We start from the raw sequence: 19,079 nt of genomic DNA, 5'->3' as shown, positions 1-19,079 counted from the left end.
CAATAATTAGGGAAATGCAAGTCAAAACTACCCTAAGATTTCTCACTCCAATTGGAATGGCTGTTATCAAGAATACAAGCAACAGTAGGTGCTGATGAGGATGTGGGGGAAAAGGCACACTCACACATTGCTGGTGGGATTGCAAATTTGTACAGCCACTCTAGAAGCAGTATGGAGATTCCTCAGAAAACTTGGAATGTAACCACCATTTGATCCAGCTATTCCCACTCCTCGGTTTATACCCAAAGGACTTAAAATCAGCATACAGTGATGCAGCCACATCAAAGTTTATAGCAGCTCAATTTACAATAGCTAAATTGTGGAACCAACCTAGATGCCCTTCAATAGATGAATGGATAAAGAAACTGCTACATATACACAATGGAATATTAGCCATAAAGAATAAACTTATGGCATTTGCAGGTAAATGGATGGAGTTGGAGAATATCATGCTAAGTGAAATAAAAAGGCTGAAAAATCAAAGGCTAAATATTTTCTCTGATAAGTGGATGCTGATACATAAAGGAGGGGAGGGTAAGGGAAGAATGGAGGAACAGCTGGGTTGTGAAGAGAGAAATGACAGGGAGGGAGAGGGTGGAGGGAAGGAAAGATGGTGGAATGAGGCAAGCATCATTACCCTATGTATATGTATGATTACAGGAATGGTGTGACTCTACATTGTGTATAACCAGACTAATGAAAAGTACTCCATTTGTGTACAATGAAGCAAAATGCATTCTGCTGTCATGTACAACTAATAGAACAAACAAAATAGAAAAAGAAAATGGACTGATTCGAGGAGATGACCAAGAAACATGACCCCAATAGGATTTCTTTTTTTCTTTTGGGTTTTTGTTGTTGTTGTTTTATGGCTTTTAATGTGTATCCTGAAAGAACAGATCCTTTAAAATGTGTGCTACTGGGAGATTGAGTTAACCATCTGAGGAAAAATACTTTTAAGCATTTAAGTTACCAGTTCATAATACTCTTCTTCCAGGTGAGTTAGAAAGTTAAAATATTTTTTAAAGTCTCCAAAAATAAAAAGTAGGATGTGTAAGATAATTATCCCAAATATAAATAGGTTTTTCTACATAAAAAAAGGAATACTATGGTTTTACTGTGTCCCTCAAAGTTCGTGTGTTGGAAATTTAATCTCCAGTGTCATAGTGTTTGGAAGTAGATCTAATAGCAGATGTTTAGGTCAAGAGGGTTCCACCCTCATGAATAGATTAATGCCAGTTATTTAAAGGGCTTGAAAGTAGCAATTTCTCTTATTCTCTTGCCATGTTAGGCCTTCAGCTGTTATGAAGCAAGAAGGTCTTAACCAGATAAAGCCTCGTGATACTGAACCAGCCTCCAGCGCTGTAAACCAAATAAATTTCTTTTCTTTATAAAATTACTCAGACTATGGTATTGTTTACAGCAACACAAAACTGATGAAGACAAGAAAGAAAAAAATTACAAAGAATCTGGTATAATCAACTATAAAAATAACGCAGAAAGAAATATGCAACTTGCAAGATAATTGCCATCTTTAGCATATACAGAACTAAATGTTCAAAAATCATTTCTTGAGCATCTATGTGACAGACAAGTTAAGAACTGGGAGCAGTGCAGTGAACAAAAGGAAGTCCTCTGCCCCTACTGAACTTACAGACTAGCAAAGACATGATTTTAAAATTAGTGATTTAGTGCCACAGGGGAAAAAAACAGTATAGGGGGTAGGGAAGTGGTGATTTCTACTTTATAAGGTTGGGTGGAGAAGACTTCATAGGAAAGGTGACCTTCTGAGTACAGACCTAAAGCAAGTAAAGGAGCAAGCCATACTGAAACGGGTGAGGAAACCAAGTGCAAAAACCATGAGGTAGAAGATTTGCTCAAGGAGTAAAAAGAATATTCGTGTTTCTCAACACTGGCTAGTGATCTGAGAAGGAAAACAGCAAGATGTTTACTGAAGGATGGGAAGTGGAGTAGTAGGGAGGTCCTAAATAGGAGTAAATGGCCTTTTTGACAGTCTGGTGAAGCCTACAGCTCCTTCCCATTGTTTTTAAGTGCATTTAAAATACAGGATTATGGGTCTAGGGGTAGCTCAGTGATAGAGCGCTTGCCTAGCACATATGAGGTACTGGGTTTCCAGCTGCAGCACCACATGAAAACAAAATACAGGAAATGTGTCCATCTACAGCTAAAAATATTTTTAAAAAATAAACATTCGCTGGGTCAGTGTGTTTCAAGGTGTAATCTAGGACCGCCTGTATCAGAATTCCTTGACAAGCTTTCAAAAATAAAGATTCCTGGGCTTTAGAATGACTAAATGGAATAGGGATGGGGCCCAGGATTCTACATTTTCAGTGAATTCCCTAGGATTCTGTATGCTGAAGTTTGAGCATCACTGCACCAGGGTCTACTTAGAGATCACAGAGTAAATTTCACAAGTTTCTTTAACTGGTTTCCTTTAGTGAAAGTCATTTACTCAAATATGAAAACTTGGGCCAAAGGGCTTGGTTTGAGATGTGGAGACCTGAAATGTCAAAGGTCACCTGCCTGTTTCTTTTCTGAGTCTAACAAATAACTTAGTTTGTCGTGTTTTTGTGTGTTCCAATCTTCCCATTAGCAAAATAAAGACTGGCCTGTTTGAATGAATGAATGAATAAATAAATAAATAAAATACAGGATTTTGAAGGGACAAAATTATGTTAAAATAGATGTGGAAGTCTTAACATACATACTTTTTATTAACACACTAAATATCAAGTGGAAAACCCAAAGCTAGCAGAGAAAGGAAATAATAAAGGTTAGAAAAGAGATAAAATAGTAGGAAACCAAATATTGGTTCTTTGAAAAGATCAACAAAAATTGATAAACCTTTAGCAAGTTTGACTAAGAAAATAATTACATCAAAAGTGAAAATGAGGGCAATTTTACATAAAAAGAATTATAAGAGCACACTATGAAGAATTATATGCCAAAAAAATTGATAACTAGATGGAATGGACAAATTCCTACAAACAGAAAACCAAGGTTGAATCATGAAGAAATAGAAAATATGAATAACCATAACTAGTAAAGTTGAATAATTAAAAACTCATGCTTTCACTGATGAATCCAACACCAATTCTTAAGTTCTTTCTAAAAATAGAACAGGAGGGAATACTTGCTAACAACTTTATAAGGCCATCTTTTCTCACACTAAAGCCAAGGAAAGACACTAGAAGAAACTACAGACTAACACCACTTATAACACTAATTGAAAAAAACAAAAAGAAGACTAGCAAATCAAATTCGACAGCATAACCTCGTGTACACATATGACTGCATGACGGATGTGATCCAATATGTATATTCAGAAAATGAGTGATCACACTCCATTTATGTATGATCTATCAAAATTATAAAAGCATTCTATCATGTACAACAAATTAGAACAAATTAATTTTAAAAATTCAACAGTATAGAAAACGAATTATACACCATGACCAAGTGGAAATTATTCCTGGAATGCAAAGCTGATTCAACACATGAAAATCACTGTAATACACCAAAATGACAGAATAGAGAAAAACATGATAATCTCAATTGACACAGAAAAAACATTTGACAAAACTAAAAACTCTTTCATGATAAAAACAAGTTAGGAATAAAAGGAATCTACTTCAACATAGTAAAAAATATATGAAAAACCCGTAAACATCAGTTCATCAGGTTCAACAGTGACTGAAAGATTTTTCTCTAAAATCAGGAACAAGGAAAGGATGCTCATGACTCTCATGACTTCTGTTCAATGTAGCAATGAAGATTTAGGCAAAGCATTTTAAAAAGTACAATGGAAAAGAAGAAAAATATCTCTGTTCTCACACACACACACACATACACATAAATAAATATACATACATTTGTGTCCCTAAAAATACCACCAAAAGAAAATACTGTTAAAACTACCAAATGAATTCAGCAAAGTAGCAAGATACAAAATATGCAAAATCAGCTGTATTTGTACACATTAACAATGAACAATCCAAAAAATTTAAGAAATTCTATACAATAGCACAAAACAATAAAATACTTAGAAATTAATTGAGGTAAAAGACTTGTACAATGTAAACTATAAAACACTGTTGAAGATAAATAAATGGAAACATATCCTGTCCCATGTTCATGAATTAGAAGACTTAATGTTTTTAAGATGGCAATATTATCTAAAGCAACCTACAGATTTAATTGAATTTCTATCAATATCCCATCTCATTTTTCTCCAAATTTTAATTTTACCATATAGAAATTTAAACTATGCCAAAGAAGAAATTGCTTAAGTAATAAACCTAAACCTCTTAATGTCAACTTTTAATTTTAGAGAAATCTTGTTATGAAACTTTTAACATGTTTCTTTAGTTTTGCCTGTTTATTAACTTAAATCACACTAAAATATAAATTAATGCTTTTTAGTTTTAAAAAGGTTTTTACTTTCTCATCTATAGTCTTATGTATTTCTGAAATTTTCAACCATGAACATGTTACTCTTATATTTAAAGCAAATAAATATTAGTTTTACTTAAAAGAAAAAAAAATGAACTGAGAACGTAATCATAAAAATACACAGTAGGGGGCAACATAATATTACTATTTTCATTTTGGAAACTGGGAGGCAAGAGCTTGGAGCTGTCAGCAAATTTAAAACTCTTGATTTTTCTCTTAAAAACCTGGCAACAAAATTTTTTCCCTTATTTCTAAATGAGAAATGTCACCTCTGAGGAGTAATTCTCTGCAACTTCAATCATTTGACATTTGCTTGTACCTGTATAAGGATTGGGTTTCTCCCCTTTGATAGCAAAAGTGGTGTGATACATCTGTACCTGCTCTCTCCTTGCCTTCTCCATTCGGCAGCACAACTCCCTGCTAACCAACCCCCACCAAAATATTTAAATGAAGACAAAGCTAACAGCATGTTACCCATAAGTTATCAATAAAGAAAACCTGGGATAAACACAAGTTATTTTTTCTTCAGTATTTATTATTTTCACAAATGTTCAGGTAATAATAAAACCTAAGATCTCAGCACTGGGAATACAGAAAGACAATTTCAAAGTATATCTGAAGAAAACAACAAATTTTTAGCATTTTGTGAGTGTGGTAAGTCAACAGTGCTACGTAGCTTATTAGGCACACTGCTTATTTGTACAGCTGTATCAGTTGGTTCTGTCATTTCAATACTCAGGCCTACTATATCATTCTAAAACATAATATAATTCAGAATAAAGAACAACAGCATTGCTCAAAGTGAGTCAGTTCATGTTTACTGCCAGAGGAAAAGAGAATAGCAATTTCATTATCCTGTCTTCAGTACTCTACCTCTGTCCATCCAACATCTCTTCAGGTATTTGTTTTATGTAGTTAGTTTTGCTTCTCTTTATCCCTTTCATCAAGGGAGAGTTGAATAGAACCAATCGGATCAATTCATACTAGAGGGTCTAGTACCATTTTCAAGCTGAACAAAGTCCCCTGGACAGTGGCAGATCATTAAAAAACTTTCATAGATTTAGATCCCCAAGAGTCATACACATTTTTACAATAGTAGAAAAGATGTGTCTCTGTGTACATACATAGTTATATATGTGTGTATAAATATATAGATTCATATACATATATGAAAATTAGATCCACAGGTTATAAGAGTTTGTTTTTAGAGATTTGGTTTCTGAATCAAAACTGAACATGAAGTTCAGCTTGGCAGTAACTCAGGATTTATCTAAAATAATTAGTTGGAGGAAAAATTTAGGGCTCAGGCAGATGGAGCTAGATGGCTTCAAAAGAAAGTTACCAAAAGGTTATTAGGAGAGGTTTAGGAGTTAATGAGTTCTCAGTAGACTCCTGGGTAAGAACAGGAAAGGGAAAGAAGAGGCAGCAGACCATGGACCAAGAATCACAACTAAACAGCGTCCTACAGGAAATTCTCACAAAGATGGACCTAGTGACAGGCACACCATCCCTACAACCCTGAAAATTCCTCTTTCATTGATAAAGCAGAGAACAGTCTCATGGAAAGATACAATTAAGTTCAACAGGAGCTATGTTCTCTTGGGCAGATACACTGTAATACACAGATTATATCAATCTCTAAATTCAGCTTTGCCCATTCCCATGCTTCCTCCATTGCCCATCTACCTCCCCAAGATTGTACAATGAATTAGTAACCTTGGAATGGTGAGAAAAAAATATTTATTTGGAATGTTCCCATGGGATCATGTAACTAACCATAAGATATATAAATAACAGAGATAGGAAAAAAATAAGACTGACTTCCATAAATTTTATATGAAAGTTAACCTTATTATTTTGCAGTTGTACCTCTGCACAAAAGCTAATAACATAAAATGTTAATAAAATACAAAAATACAACTATAAAATAATGAAGCTTATTTTCATATAAAACTCAGAAAGAAACATTACATATACAGTTAGAGCTAGGTATATATGTTACATGTACTTTTACAATTATATACATTCGTCTTTCCTTTATCCCACTGAACTATGGCATAAGGGACAGAAGTTGTAGTTGCTGATTTCCTGAGCAAGAACACAGTGCTTGCACACAGTGCACATCCAGAACTGATACTCCGTGATTGGGCTTCCTGTGGCAACGCATGTTGGCAATTTCCCTTCTCCCCTGGAGAAACAAAAGAAAAACAGTTAACTACACTTTAAAATTTCCAATTACTCTAACAATGTATTTAATACCCTAAAAATTAAAGAATGAAAAACATGTCAAGATAAACTTCAAATAAATATTTTATTTCATAGTTTGTTTTTCAACTAAAAACTTTTCTTACAATGAGGAAAAGCATTAATATACATGTAGATTAAGTAAAACAGAATGTGTTGTTAAGGTAAACTACTTTAAAATTGAGTGCTTTAATTATTATATTACACATCATACCATAGAAATTCAAGCTTCAAACAAGGTAGAATGGTAGCTACTAACAACAATTAGCCTACCCTTCAAGAAGGCTGTCCAGTTCAGATTTTCTGTTATCTTTTGGAGTATGTTTGGTGAAGATTTCTAGAGCAAGGTCTTCATATTGCTGTTTCTGTTCTGAACTGAGAGTCTCTAATGATTCAAGTTTAATGAAAGCTTTGGAACAAGTACCAAAAGCTCTACTGGCACATGCACAGAGCGCTAAAAGAGAGTATATCTCAACTGCAGGGATGATGTCTTCATAGTCTCTCAGGTGAAGAGCTAGGAAGAAGAGGACAGTGTGAGCATTTAAAAATAATCATGATATCATGAAAATGCATGGGAAAGAATCTATGTAAAGCTGCTGTAGTTTAACCAACATGAACTTCAACAAACTTAAAACAACATTAAGAGAGAGAAGTACTAATAGAGGAAGTAGGACCCATGGTCCCTAGGTTAGGGGAGCCAACTGACAGCTCAGGTCCTGTGATGATTATAACCACCAAATGATGCACACGGCTGACCCACCTAGAAAGATACACAGACAACAAAATTTCTTAATGCTGAAAGACACATCTTTTTTTTCCATTTAAATTAGGAATATCTGTGGCATTCAAAAAAAAGTAGATTAATATACTGTTAATATTAATCATAACTGTCAATTATAACTCAAAATAATGTTTATTTTTGCAAAAATAAATGCAAAGCAGTATAAAATCACATGTTCTCTCTTCTTCTTGTTTTTAAATAGATTAACCCATAAGGTCCCAAATTTTCAATTCTGCAAACATAAGTATTCAAATAGTATTTCAAAAAAATAATCACAGTAGTAAATATATAGTTCGATTTCAGTGTTTTTCTGGGACAAGAGGACAAAACTGATTAATGCTTTTTGTTTGTCTCATTGAAACAACAGGACTCAGAAAAAGGAAGTAAAAATGAGCCTCTAAATTGTCCACTTAGACCATTTATTTTAATAGTTATTATATCTTAATTTGCAATTATTCTATGCTAAAGACATAATCTTTCTTTAAAAGGTACTATAGTGCTAATATCAGATTTGTACCTAATTTGTATCTCTTTCTTCTCTAGTTCTTGCAATCTTAAAATATACCTTATCATAGTATACTGGAAATGTCACAAAATAAGCATAAAATAATATACTCATGTATTTTAAAATATAAAATTCCTCAGACTGGTTCTGAGATCAAGTGTTGATAACAAAGTTTAATGGAAGAAATGTATAAAAATATATTTATTTAGTTACAATAAATAATACCCTCTAATTTCACATCTGGCACATAATGGATTTGCAGGCAATTTACAGGACATACATTGTTTCAGATGGTTTTATAACTGAAAAAAAAATGGAAATATATAGATATCTCCACCCAGTTGGTAGACTCTCAAGTTAAAGTTCTAATTTTTCTTTTAATATAAGTCTAGAAATGGTACATAAATTATAAAAATATGACTTTAAACAGGGCATAATTTATATCAACATTAAGATTTTTTATAAAATAAATATTAAAAATTATTCTTTTGTATAATAACCAGTTAGAAAGACTTTTTCATAGACCCATTGCTTATGATGGCAAAAACAAAAATAAACTACAAAAGAAATATTTACAGCATACAAGAAGAAAACTAAGAATCTTTGGAAAGATTGCCAGTAAATGGATAGAACTGGAGACTAAAATGCTAAGGAAATAAGCCAATCCCAAAAACCAAAGGCAGGATATTCTCTCTGATATGTGGATGCTGACACACGATTCGGGGGATGGTGGGTAGAAAAGAATAGAAGTTCCTTGGATTAGACAAAGGGGAATGAAGGGAAGGGAGTGGGAATGGGAATAGGACAGACAGCAGAATGAGTCAGACATAACTTCCCTTGTATATATGAATACACAACCCATGAAACGCCACATCACGTACAACTGCAAAAGTTGAATCCTAATTAGAAAAATTATACTCTATGTATGTATGTTGAAATACACTCTACTGTCATGTATACCAAAAAATAATAAAAAATTAATAAGACCACAAAATAAAAGGCATAAAACTACAACCTAAAAAAAGAATCTTTGGAAAGAAATACAGATACACCAATGGTTTTTAAAAATTGATGTTTCTGGATGAGAAAAGTCACAAATAAATAAATCAATGATACCAATATTAATATATTAAGTTAAAGCAATTCTAATACAAAGTCCAACAGGATTTCACTGAAACTCCTCCTACCCTCAAAAAGATTGTAAAGTTGATCTGGATGAACTAACACAAGAAAATATCCTTCAAAAAGAAGAGTAACAGCTTAAATCCCAGATATTAAAATGTAAAAATAAATACGAGGATAGTACCAGCCCAGAAGTATACAAATAGAAAATAATAGTCTAGGAAGGGATTAGATATAGTAATTTAATTTCATTAAGGGAGAATTCCAAATCTCTGAGGGAATAACACGTTTAATAAATGATTTTTGGTTAACTAAGAAGTTACAATAAAATATAATATGTAATAACCTTAAAGTTAATGACTTCTTAACTTCCTAAGTGAAAAATATGAAATATGACTGATCAAAAAGCACTATTAATATCATCATCATGCTGTCACTACTCAGGAAGTCCAGGTACCAGAACAAGTGATTTTTCTTTTCAGGAAATTCTCTCTTCATCAGTGAAACAACTGTGAGGAAGATACTATTACCCACTTGACATAAAAAGAAACTAAGGCTGGGAGAGGCTTAGTGATGACCTTATTGCTGCTAGGGAATCAACACATATGAGAGACACTCATGTTATAAAATCTCTCAAGAGTTCTTATACAAACAGTGAAAACAAAAATAAAAACATCACTATAGAATTATAGAAACATTCAAATAAGAATTTCTCTGAAAGATTTTTAAAAAATCATTCCCCAGAATGCAGATTAATGACTACTTAGGATTAGGGGGTGATGTGCACTTGGTGATGATATGAGCAGCAGGGGCCCACCCAGTGTGACAGAGGGCGGGCAGGATGGCCAGGACAGTGTTTGTACTGCTGTTGTGCCGAGCTAAAAAAGCAGTAATGTTACAGTAATGTTTTAATCATTCGTTAATGTTTTAATCATTCGTATGCCTTAGTTTATAACACAGATCTCATAATTAGTTCTTAGGAGTTAACATATCTAAACTCCAGCATACTGTTAAGCCAAAATAAGTTCCAGATTCAAATACTACATGTAAATAATCTTCTATAAATTATAGTCCATAAAAAACCAGCAATATTATATAACTATTAAAAGTGATACAGATCTATGTTTCCCAATGAGAGAAGATAATTACAATATACTGATGGTGGGGAAAGCAAGCTCTGGTCTGAAGAAACCAGAAGGAAGTTTACCCAAATGTTAGTGATCATCTCTGACTTATTATTTTATCAATTATTATTGATTTTATTATTATACTATATATTAATATATTTTATTATTATATTTTTCCATTTTGGAAATTATTAAGAATCATTTTATAAAAACAAGATAAATATCATAGACGTGTATACAATATAAAAATATTTTATAACATTATTTTTAAAAGTAAAAGTATGCCTTATTTCACTCCCAATATTGTAAAAAGAATGTTTTAAAAAGTTTTATATAAATATAGATATCTCCAAAAGGATACAGACTGATCTCTCGGTGTCTAGCTTTGAATGGACAGCATATAAATGCTATACACATTCTTTTGCTTATCTCAAACTTCTGATATTTCTATGAACTATAAATGCTGCCTTCTACATATTAAAAATTTGTTTAAACTTCAAAAATGGAAATAAATTATATATAGCATAATCCAAACATATGAAAATAAATCCATAGTGAAAAATGTTATCGAAACAAATATAAAAACAAGTTGAAGGAGCTGGCCTTTCACATTCGATCTGAAATTTTTCCGACACACGGTATATGTAGTCGACACGCCCACCTGTCTTCAGCGCAGTGTCCACGTAGCCCTCGTAGAGCTGCCTCTGCGCCAGGATAAAGAAGTGGTAAGCCTCGGCCCCTCTCCACGCATTGTCTGTGAAACGACTAGTCGGAGACAGAACTTCCTCTTCCAGCAAGCCAGCCAACGCAGAAGTGGCCTGTGAGAAGGGCAGACAGCACTTTGGGTCAACCCAAACACCCTGTTCCAGCCACCACACAACCTTGTCATTACAACGAAGGTAACCTCTAAAACCGGCAGGAACATATCTACAGACCGGATTTTATCATTATAAATCTTTCATTCCAATTTTTTCCATTATGATTCAGATTCTGTTAAACTGGTATGATCAAGTTTTAAAATAGGATTGATTAAATTTAAGTTAATATGAGATTCATTTATACATTAAAATAATATACATATTCTAAAAAAGATTTCTGGATTATTTGTTGTTCTCTGGTGCTGGGAATTGAACCCAGGGCCTTGCACATGCAAGGGAAGCACTCTACAACTGAGCTACATCCCTAGCCCCTAAGTTTTTTAAATTCTCTGATTAGAAAGGAAGATTTATTAGGTAAGTAAAAAAAAAAAAAAAATTAACAAAAATAAAGCAAAGAATATATATTTTTCATGTAGAAAATATTGAAAATAATTTTCAATATTTCTAAGTAGAAATTTCTAAATTTGAATACTAATTCTAAATCAGTCGTACCTTTCTTTGTATCATTTAAGTAAACAATGGAGATATACAAATTAAAGGGCTTGTCTACAAAGAAAGGTTGGGTCTTTTCTCCTAAGCAGGCGACATGACTGGAGGCTATTTCAAGTGACCTCACCTCTGAACTCTTGCCCTTCACTTTCCCTCTCTGGGCGTTCTTCATCTGCTCATGGTACTGCTCTATAAGTAAGGCTGACAGTACATAGAGCTTCTTCACACGTAAAGGCTTACTTCCTTTCTTTGCCTCTTCATCAGCAATCTTCAAACAGAATTTGGGGAAGATACTTCTTAATCTACATTTGTACAAATATGAACATTTCAAAATTAACTGAAATTTGGTTATCTAAAAAAGAAAAAAGACCAGTAGGATGGAATACAAATACCACCTATTTAAATTTGTGTTTTATATTTTAAAAGCCATTTTCCTTTCCTTATTACTAACATAAATACTCAGTTCTTTCCTTACTATTCAGCCCGTGGAGTTAAAGCTATTAACAATCTTAGACTATCTGCTGTTAAATAGTTAAAGCAGAATGAAAATAGTCATGATGGGATGAGTAACTTCCATACACGAAGGTTTTAAAAATAATATTCCAAGTACACAAAGACACAATGGCATTAACATGGTATATCCTTCAGAAGTTTATTTAAATAATTTTGAGGGAAATTTTTCCTTTTTCATTAATCAAACAGGAAAACAATACAATGTAAAATCTGCATAGATTGATACTGTTCTAGTTAGTTTTATTCCCTCCAAATGGATATTATCAAAAATGCAATATTTTAAAATTTATATAATTGCAAGGACTCAAAATGAATTATCAATAACATTTAATGCCCAAATGAAGGGAATATGTGCTTGGTGGTTCCAGCAAATTCTTTAAGTTTTTATTAACTTCAGTACCAAATATATAATTGTTTAGGAATCAATAAGTTGCTAATATTAATAAATACCCTTGTTAGTAAAAGGTAATACTAAAGCAACAAACAGTTACCATAGTCATAAAATCAGAAAGAGTTTGCTGTAACAAACATTTGGTTCCCCCCCAAAATAGCAAATGTGTTCAGTACTATATAAAAAAAAATTATAACCTGGACAAATCAAATACTCACCAAAATTGCTACATTACCTTAAACATCAGTTTAGCAGCATCAAAAAAGTAACTGGCTTTCCGATAGAGTTCTATGGCATCAAGAGTTTTATTCTTTTCCAATAAGTGAGATGCATATCTAGCTAACAGGGATCCAATTTCTTTCATACTATGACTTTTAGCTAATTCAACAGCTTTGTTCCACTAGGGGAAAAAAAATTATATCATTTGGTCACCCAAGTATCTATTTCACGTGTCATAAAATTCATACATTAAGACTTTAAAGTTTGTAATAACTGATGATATTTCTTCAAAATAGAAAAAAATGATTTTAAAAAATCACTTAAATTCAGAGAAACTATAAGTTCTATAAGCTAACCATGTCAAAAGGATTAAATGATCTAAGACTACTTTGTTTAAGAAGTACAACAGAAAAGGAGTTTATAATCACATTAATTTTATAATTCTATTTTTGCACATGCTAGAAAAGATTCATTTCTTATTCTTTACAGTAATGCAAAATATCTAATTTCAGTTAAGAAAATATCGTTTCAAAATATCATTTCAAAATTAACATTTAAAAATTATTTTTATACAGTAAATAGAGCTTTATAAAATACTCAAAATACTTAAAAGAATATACTGATAGTCAACAGTGTCTATAATAATTCTATACTTTCATTTGAGTTAAATTTCAGTTCTTAAAAATGTCAAATACATGTTTTCTATAAAGGGAAAGGAAAACTGATTTGCCAAAACAAATATTGATAGTGTAACTAGATTCCTTCCTCAGGCAATGACCTACCATTTAATTGGTCCTTCTTTGGAAACAAAACCTAACCCTAAAAAAATGCAGAAAATTGTGAAATTACTTCCAGATAAAAACTTGCCAGACTAAAAGCACAGGTTTATTCATGTTCCCTTACTGTGTTAGTAGGTCAATAATGAGTGGTCACCCTTCAAGGTAGCACTTCAAGAGGCAAGTGCAAACTCCAACACTTTCTCAGGCTTCAACTCTAAGCGGGAATACCTGGCTGCCTCCTTTCACAAAATTCCCTGCAAACCCTCCAACCCTTGCACTTGCCATAATCTCTACAGGATCATGACAGTGATTTTAATTTTATTTCAACTTTAAAATTCCTAAGACAACCAGCTGCACAGACATTAAGTCTCAGCTCCTTACTTGGTTCAGATGTATGCAGGTATCTACGGCTGCCTTGGGTTGATTACATTTCAAAAACGCAGTCACTGCTTGTTCACACATTCCAACACTCTCAAACATTTGTGCTATTTCCTGCAAGGACAAAACAGTACTATCAGATTTCACAGACGAAGGAAATCATTTATATTTTAATTAAGCAAAACTATGCAGGGACAAATGAAAATTAAATTGGTAGTTATAGGAATTTTTCTTTTAAACAGACAGGGCAGAGGCTGTAAGTCAGAACAGATGCTAAATCACCTCCCTCTACAAAACCAGTACTTCACTGATTTAGGCAGTGGATCTATCTGATTTTTACCAGTTTCTGAAAACACTACACACCTTTCCTCTCTCAGCTCAGTAGCTAGTACACAGAAATGTCAAGCTCCAAAACATATCCCACACTAGCAGGTAAAAAGAAGACAAGGAGGCTGGTGGTATGTTGGATGCTAATCATTAATTAAAGGCATAAGAAAAATTCTCCCATCCACAGAGCTCTCAAATACCTCTAAAAAGAAATGCTCCCGTACCAGGCATGGTGGTGCACATTTTGGTACAGCTATTCATAAAGTCAAGGCTCAAGAGGATCACTTGAGTCTAGGAGTTCAAGACCAGTGTTACAGTTTGGATCTGGAATATTCCCCAAAGACTCAAGTGTTCAGAGGTGGGGCTTTTAGGAGGTGATTGTATCATGAGAGTGCTAATCTCATCTAAGACTGAATGGACTATGGCAGGCGAGAGAAAGTGTATGCAGGAGGTGGAACCTAGCTGAAGAAAGTGGGTCATTAGGAGTGTGCCCTACACGGGTGTATCTTGTCCCTGTCCCCTTCCTTGCTTCTCTGCTTCCCAGCTACCATGAACTAAGCAGCTTTCTTCTGCCATCGTTCAGCCTTGATGTTCTGCCTCACCTCAGCCCAGAGCAATAGAACTGAAACCTCTGAAACTTTAAATTGTTCATATCAGGCATTTTGCTCTCAGTGATTAAAAGCTAACACAACCAGCCTGGGCAACAAAGTGAGACCCCCATCTCAAATCAAAATGAGAAATATGCCATTCATCAGTTCAAGAAGCTAGACCCAAACAATTCCTCTGGGAAGTTATGGTACGTAAGGAGAACCACCAGGACAAATCTTACCTGTATGGCTATGTTCCCCACTTTAAGAAAATCAAATTTCTGTTTGTTTCAGCATTCCTACTTAGCCAGATTGTTTCTCTCCCCAACCCCCACACCACTTCCAAAATACTTTTGGCAATATAAAAGTATGTTTTTTATCCAACTATCTTTTTAAAATAATGCTTCTTTTTTTATTAAAAATAATACATTTTAGTAGCAAAAAATATTATAAAACATGAAAAAGTAAAGTTACTCATAATCTCATTACTCATAAGAAACCTCTCAATATTCTGTGTAATTTCCTACTATTTTTGTCCTATGAGTGTATATGTAAGTGTGTGTTTATGTATGTATAGTGACCACACTAATGTAGTTCTGTATCCTGTACTTCCCACTTCATTATTATGTATACATTTTCATATTATTAAAAATTCCTCTAAAATTTGATTTAAAATTTATAGAACAACTTAAAATTTATTATTTTAGTTATTTGGTTACTATTACAATTAAAATTTAGTATTTTCTTAGTAATATTATTATTCTGGATCCTCTAGAGCAACCTTTTTTTTTTAACTTCATCAGACACACCTAATAGAGGACACAACTAACATAGGCTATCCAGGTGCCCATACCCAGAATTATAAGTAATTTTGCTTTCCTTCCTACTCAAGAAAATACTTAAGACTGAGAATAAAGGTAAATGACAATACCGTTATTACAGGGATAACTGTTCTAGTTCACAGTAAGAAAACTGAATTATCACAATTCCATACTTATTTATTAGTTAACAAAATTTTTGAGGTGGAACTCACAACTGATACATGTCCACACCCTGCAGTTTAGAGCTACAACTCCATAGGTATTGTACAGCTCAATGATTTACAGATAAAATACAAATACATTAACAATATTCAACAATTAATTAAAAGATGCTTAAGAGGAATATTCAAATTAAAGAGAACTCTGCTTTCAGTTTCTCTTTTTTGACATTAAATACTTTATTGTTAATGTAACCTACTAAAAGCTGAACTATCTTTTTAAATTTAAGTTGTAGTAAATTTCAAATAATTTCAGATTAATTTGAAGCAAATCCCTGACAACATACATTTCATCTGTTAATAGTTCAGGTATTCAGCTAACTTTTTTTAAAAATATTTTTATTAGTTGTTGACGGACTTTCATTTTATTTACTTATTAATCTTCAGTGCTGAGAATCAAACCCAGTGCCTCACACATGCTAGGCAAGCACTCTACCACTAAGCCAACCAGCTCATCAGCTAATGTTTTAAAGCAATTTTATAAAACTGAAGAAACTATATAAGACTATATGTTAAAGTATTAAGAATATAATTGATTTCCCCTCTACTTTCAACTATGTTATAATACTGATATATTATTTCTTAATTAAAATAAAAGCACTATTTCATGTCTAAGAAACTATAAAATGATACATTTTTAATTTTCTATATTACAGAGGATAATTCCTGACTATAACATAAAAATTTAACAAAATAACCTAACAACTTCAACAACTAAAATTTGCAATACCTACTGGAAGTAACTTGTGGTTTTCTGGGAGTGAACTGACAAGATTCTCTAATCCCGCATAATCTTCTAACATAAAATAACATTCAGCTAAGCGTTCCTGGTTCCGGCCTTGTACATAATATTGTACAGCATTCAACCTATGAAAAGAAAGAAAAACTTTTAAAACTAATGTGAATCTCTTAATAAATAAGTCCTTCCACCAAAAATGTTCATTAGATTTACCAGTAGTAGGATTACCCAAGTCATCATCTTCAGTTATGCAATAGTTTTAAAGCATATAAATTAGCAGGGGAAATCTAGAGACCACATAGCATATTCTAGTTGTAACACTCTGAATATTCTTATGAAATATTATTTTAATCTGATATACCACTATAGTATCCCCACTGACATAAATAAGCACATTGATCAAAATGAAAACTTAAGAATAAAAGCAATGATTCCTGAAAATAATCTATAATAACAAAACAAGAAAATATAAAATAAACTTTTTGTTCAAAAACAAATCACATAATATCTTAGAATTACACACTGTGATTTCAGTGGAAAACTTCCTGGAGCTAAGTGCAAGTTTTATTTACTAACTCCAAAGTTTTACAGTGCTCATTTCACAACTCCAAGAATCTCTTGTTTTCTATTGTGAATCTAGAGAGATCTGAATTTTAGGACTAAGGAGAATAATCTTCATTTCCCTAGCACTATTTCCAAGGGAAGTCCTCTTGCAGCTCCAAAGCTAAATGTTGCATGAGGTGCTTCAGATAGGTTACATACCACTTTTGTCGATCAGCAAAATAGTCTCCAATGGCACTGTGGGCTTGTTCAAGGAGACTGTCATCTGCATCGCCAGATCCAGTTTTCAGGAGTTGGAGTACTCTAAACCAATCCCCCAATTTCAGTCGGAGGCCAATAGCGAGATCTCTGCAACCAATGACATTCATTCACTCATCCATTCAACAAATATTTATCGAGTGTCTACCTTTTGCTAGGTATGGTTCTAGGTAAAGAGAATACAGACAGATAAGGTAACTCTTCAAACACTTTAGAACTAGCCTGACTAGGTAACACACAATGGAGAAGATTCAGATGTTATGGTTCGAATGTATGTCCCCTCCAAAATTCATGTGGAACTATAATTCCCATTGTGGTATTAATAAGAGATGGAGTCTTTTCTTTTCAGGTCTTAAGGTGTATTAAGGATCTTCTGGGAGGATAAACAACATTAATGAAAATTAGAATATTTCCAGTTGAAGTTTGTACGTTATTTTATATGAATAAGAAATGAAAATATGTAATAAAACTCAGTCTATAACACCTTTGATTTTTATTTTATGCTTCCTGAAATGGAAAATTAAATAATGGCCTACACCAAAATAAGAGAACCAAAATTAAGAGCTGTATGATAAATGATAAAAGTCCCTACTCCCTATAGTTCTATCAATATTTTTCCTACCAAGTGAAAAAAATCTCTATAGTGAATTATCAATAGGTGTAAAAACAGAGAAGCAAGCTACCCACAAATTATAAAAGATAAATTAATGTATGGAATATCTAGGTTGTACTCCAAGCTGAAAATTATTTTTAAAAGAAATGGCATGATATATTTAGTCTATTTCATATTTCCCACTTGTAATCTATTATGAACTAAGAGTGACACCTGATCCTCTGTCACCTACCTTCTGTCCATATCAAGATACATTCTTTCAGCTTCTTCAAACCTACCAAAGTAGGCTACCACCTCTGCCTGCTTCATTGACTCACTCTGCAGATTTCCCAGGCGCTTCACAAACTTAATGCCTTGGTAATCTTTGCAGCGCACAAATGCTTGCTCTGCAGTGTACAAATCCAGTTTCTGAAGCGCTGCTTCAGCCAGTAGTCGCCTTTATTAAAAAGAAGAAAGAGAATGCCTATCGAAAATTTCTGATAAACAAGCCTTGAACCAGAACTCAATGATCACACCTATTGTTTCTGGTAAACATGGTGGGAAGTATTTATTTTAGCACATGCAATCACTTTTTAGTCTCTCTTATATTGAGGACTTCCACATCTAAAATGAATTTCTACATTTTCAAAAGAAGAGCAAAGAAAAGTCTGTTCCCATCAGGAGAGATCAGGAGATGACAGAGCTGGGACTTTAAAAGCATGCACCGGACATCTTGGGAGGTTTTGAGTTTTTTAAATACCAAAGTCGGGGGTGTGGATTGTCCTCTATGAACTGAGATGCATCTTCAATTCCAACCTTCTCAATTAATGCTCGACTATCCCGCAAAGACCGAATCTCAAAGTTAATTATATAATCCTTGTTTGGATGCTCTGGATTCTAAAAATAAAAATGAAAAACAAAGGATTCAAATAGCTATTTGTAGAGCATGTTTCTTTTTTTACAATTAAAAAATAGAACCAAAAAAACCTTACATCTCATTATAAGCAAAATTGGGAAGAAAAGAAATCCCCATTGTTATGATTTAGAGATGAGGAGTCTCCCAAAAGCTCATGTATG

The 19,079-nt window shown here is 33.1% G+C and overlaps 1 protein-coding gene across 3 annotated transcripts in view; it reads right to left on the bottom strand.

Annotated features, from left to right (window-relative positions):
• Positions 1-3,981: 3,981 nt before the first annotated feature.
• Wdr35 (WD repeat domain 35) overlaps positions 3,982-19,079 on the bottom strand; it is a 59,818-nt gene continuing 44,720 nt past the window's right edge. Inside the window, exons 19-28 of one of the 3 annotated variants that reach the window (XM_047523041.1) lie at positions 18,763-18,899; positions 18,256-18,459; positions 17,354-17,500; positions 16,587-16,719; positions 13,903-14,013; positions 12,759-12,923; positions 11,747-11,887; positions 10,914-11,070; positions 6,991-7,231; positions 3,982-6,661 (exon numbers count right to left, since the gene is read on the bottom strand). In XM_047523041.1, coding sequence (XP_047378997.1) covers positions 6,511-6,661; positions 6,991-7,231; positions 10,914-11,070; positions 11,747-11,887; positions 12,759-12,923; positions 13,903-14,013; positions 16,587-16,719; positions 17,354-17,500; positions 18,256-18,459; positions 18,763-18,899 — 1,587 coding nt within the window. In that variant the 3' untranslated portion in view covers positions 3,982-6,510. Of the gene's footprint in view, positions 6,662-6,990; positions 7,232-10,913; positions 11,071-11,746; positions 11,922-12,758; positions 12,924-13,902; positions 14,014-16,586; positions 16,720-17,353; positions 17,501-18,255; positions 18,460-18,762; positions 18,900-19,079 lie in introns of those variants that run through there. The other 2 variants (XM_047523042.1, XM_047523043.1) reach the window with 2 other exon arrangements.

The sequence above is a fragment of the Sciurus carolinensis genome, chromosome 13 (genome assembly GCF_902686445.1).
Source record: "Sciurus carolinensis chromosome 13, mSciCar1.2, whole genome shotgun sequence".
NCBI classification, from domain to species: domain Eukaryota; kingdom Metazoa; phylum Chordata; class Mammalia; order Rodentia; family Sciuridae; genus Sciurus; species Sciurus carolinensis.
Note: the sequence above shows the minus strand (reverse complement) of the source record. Positions and strands in the feature narration are given on the sequence as shown.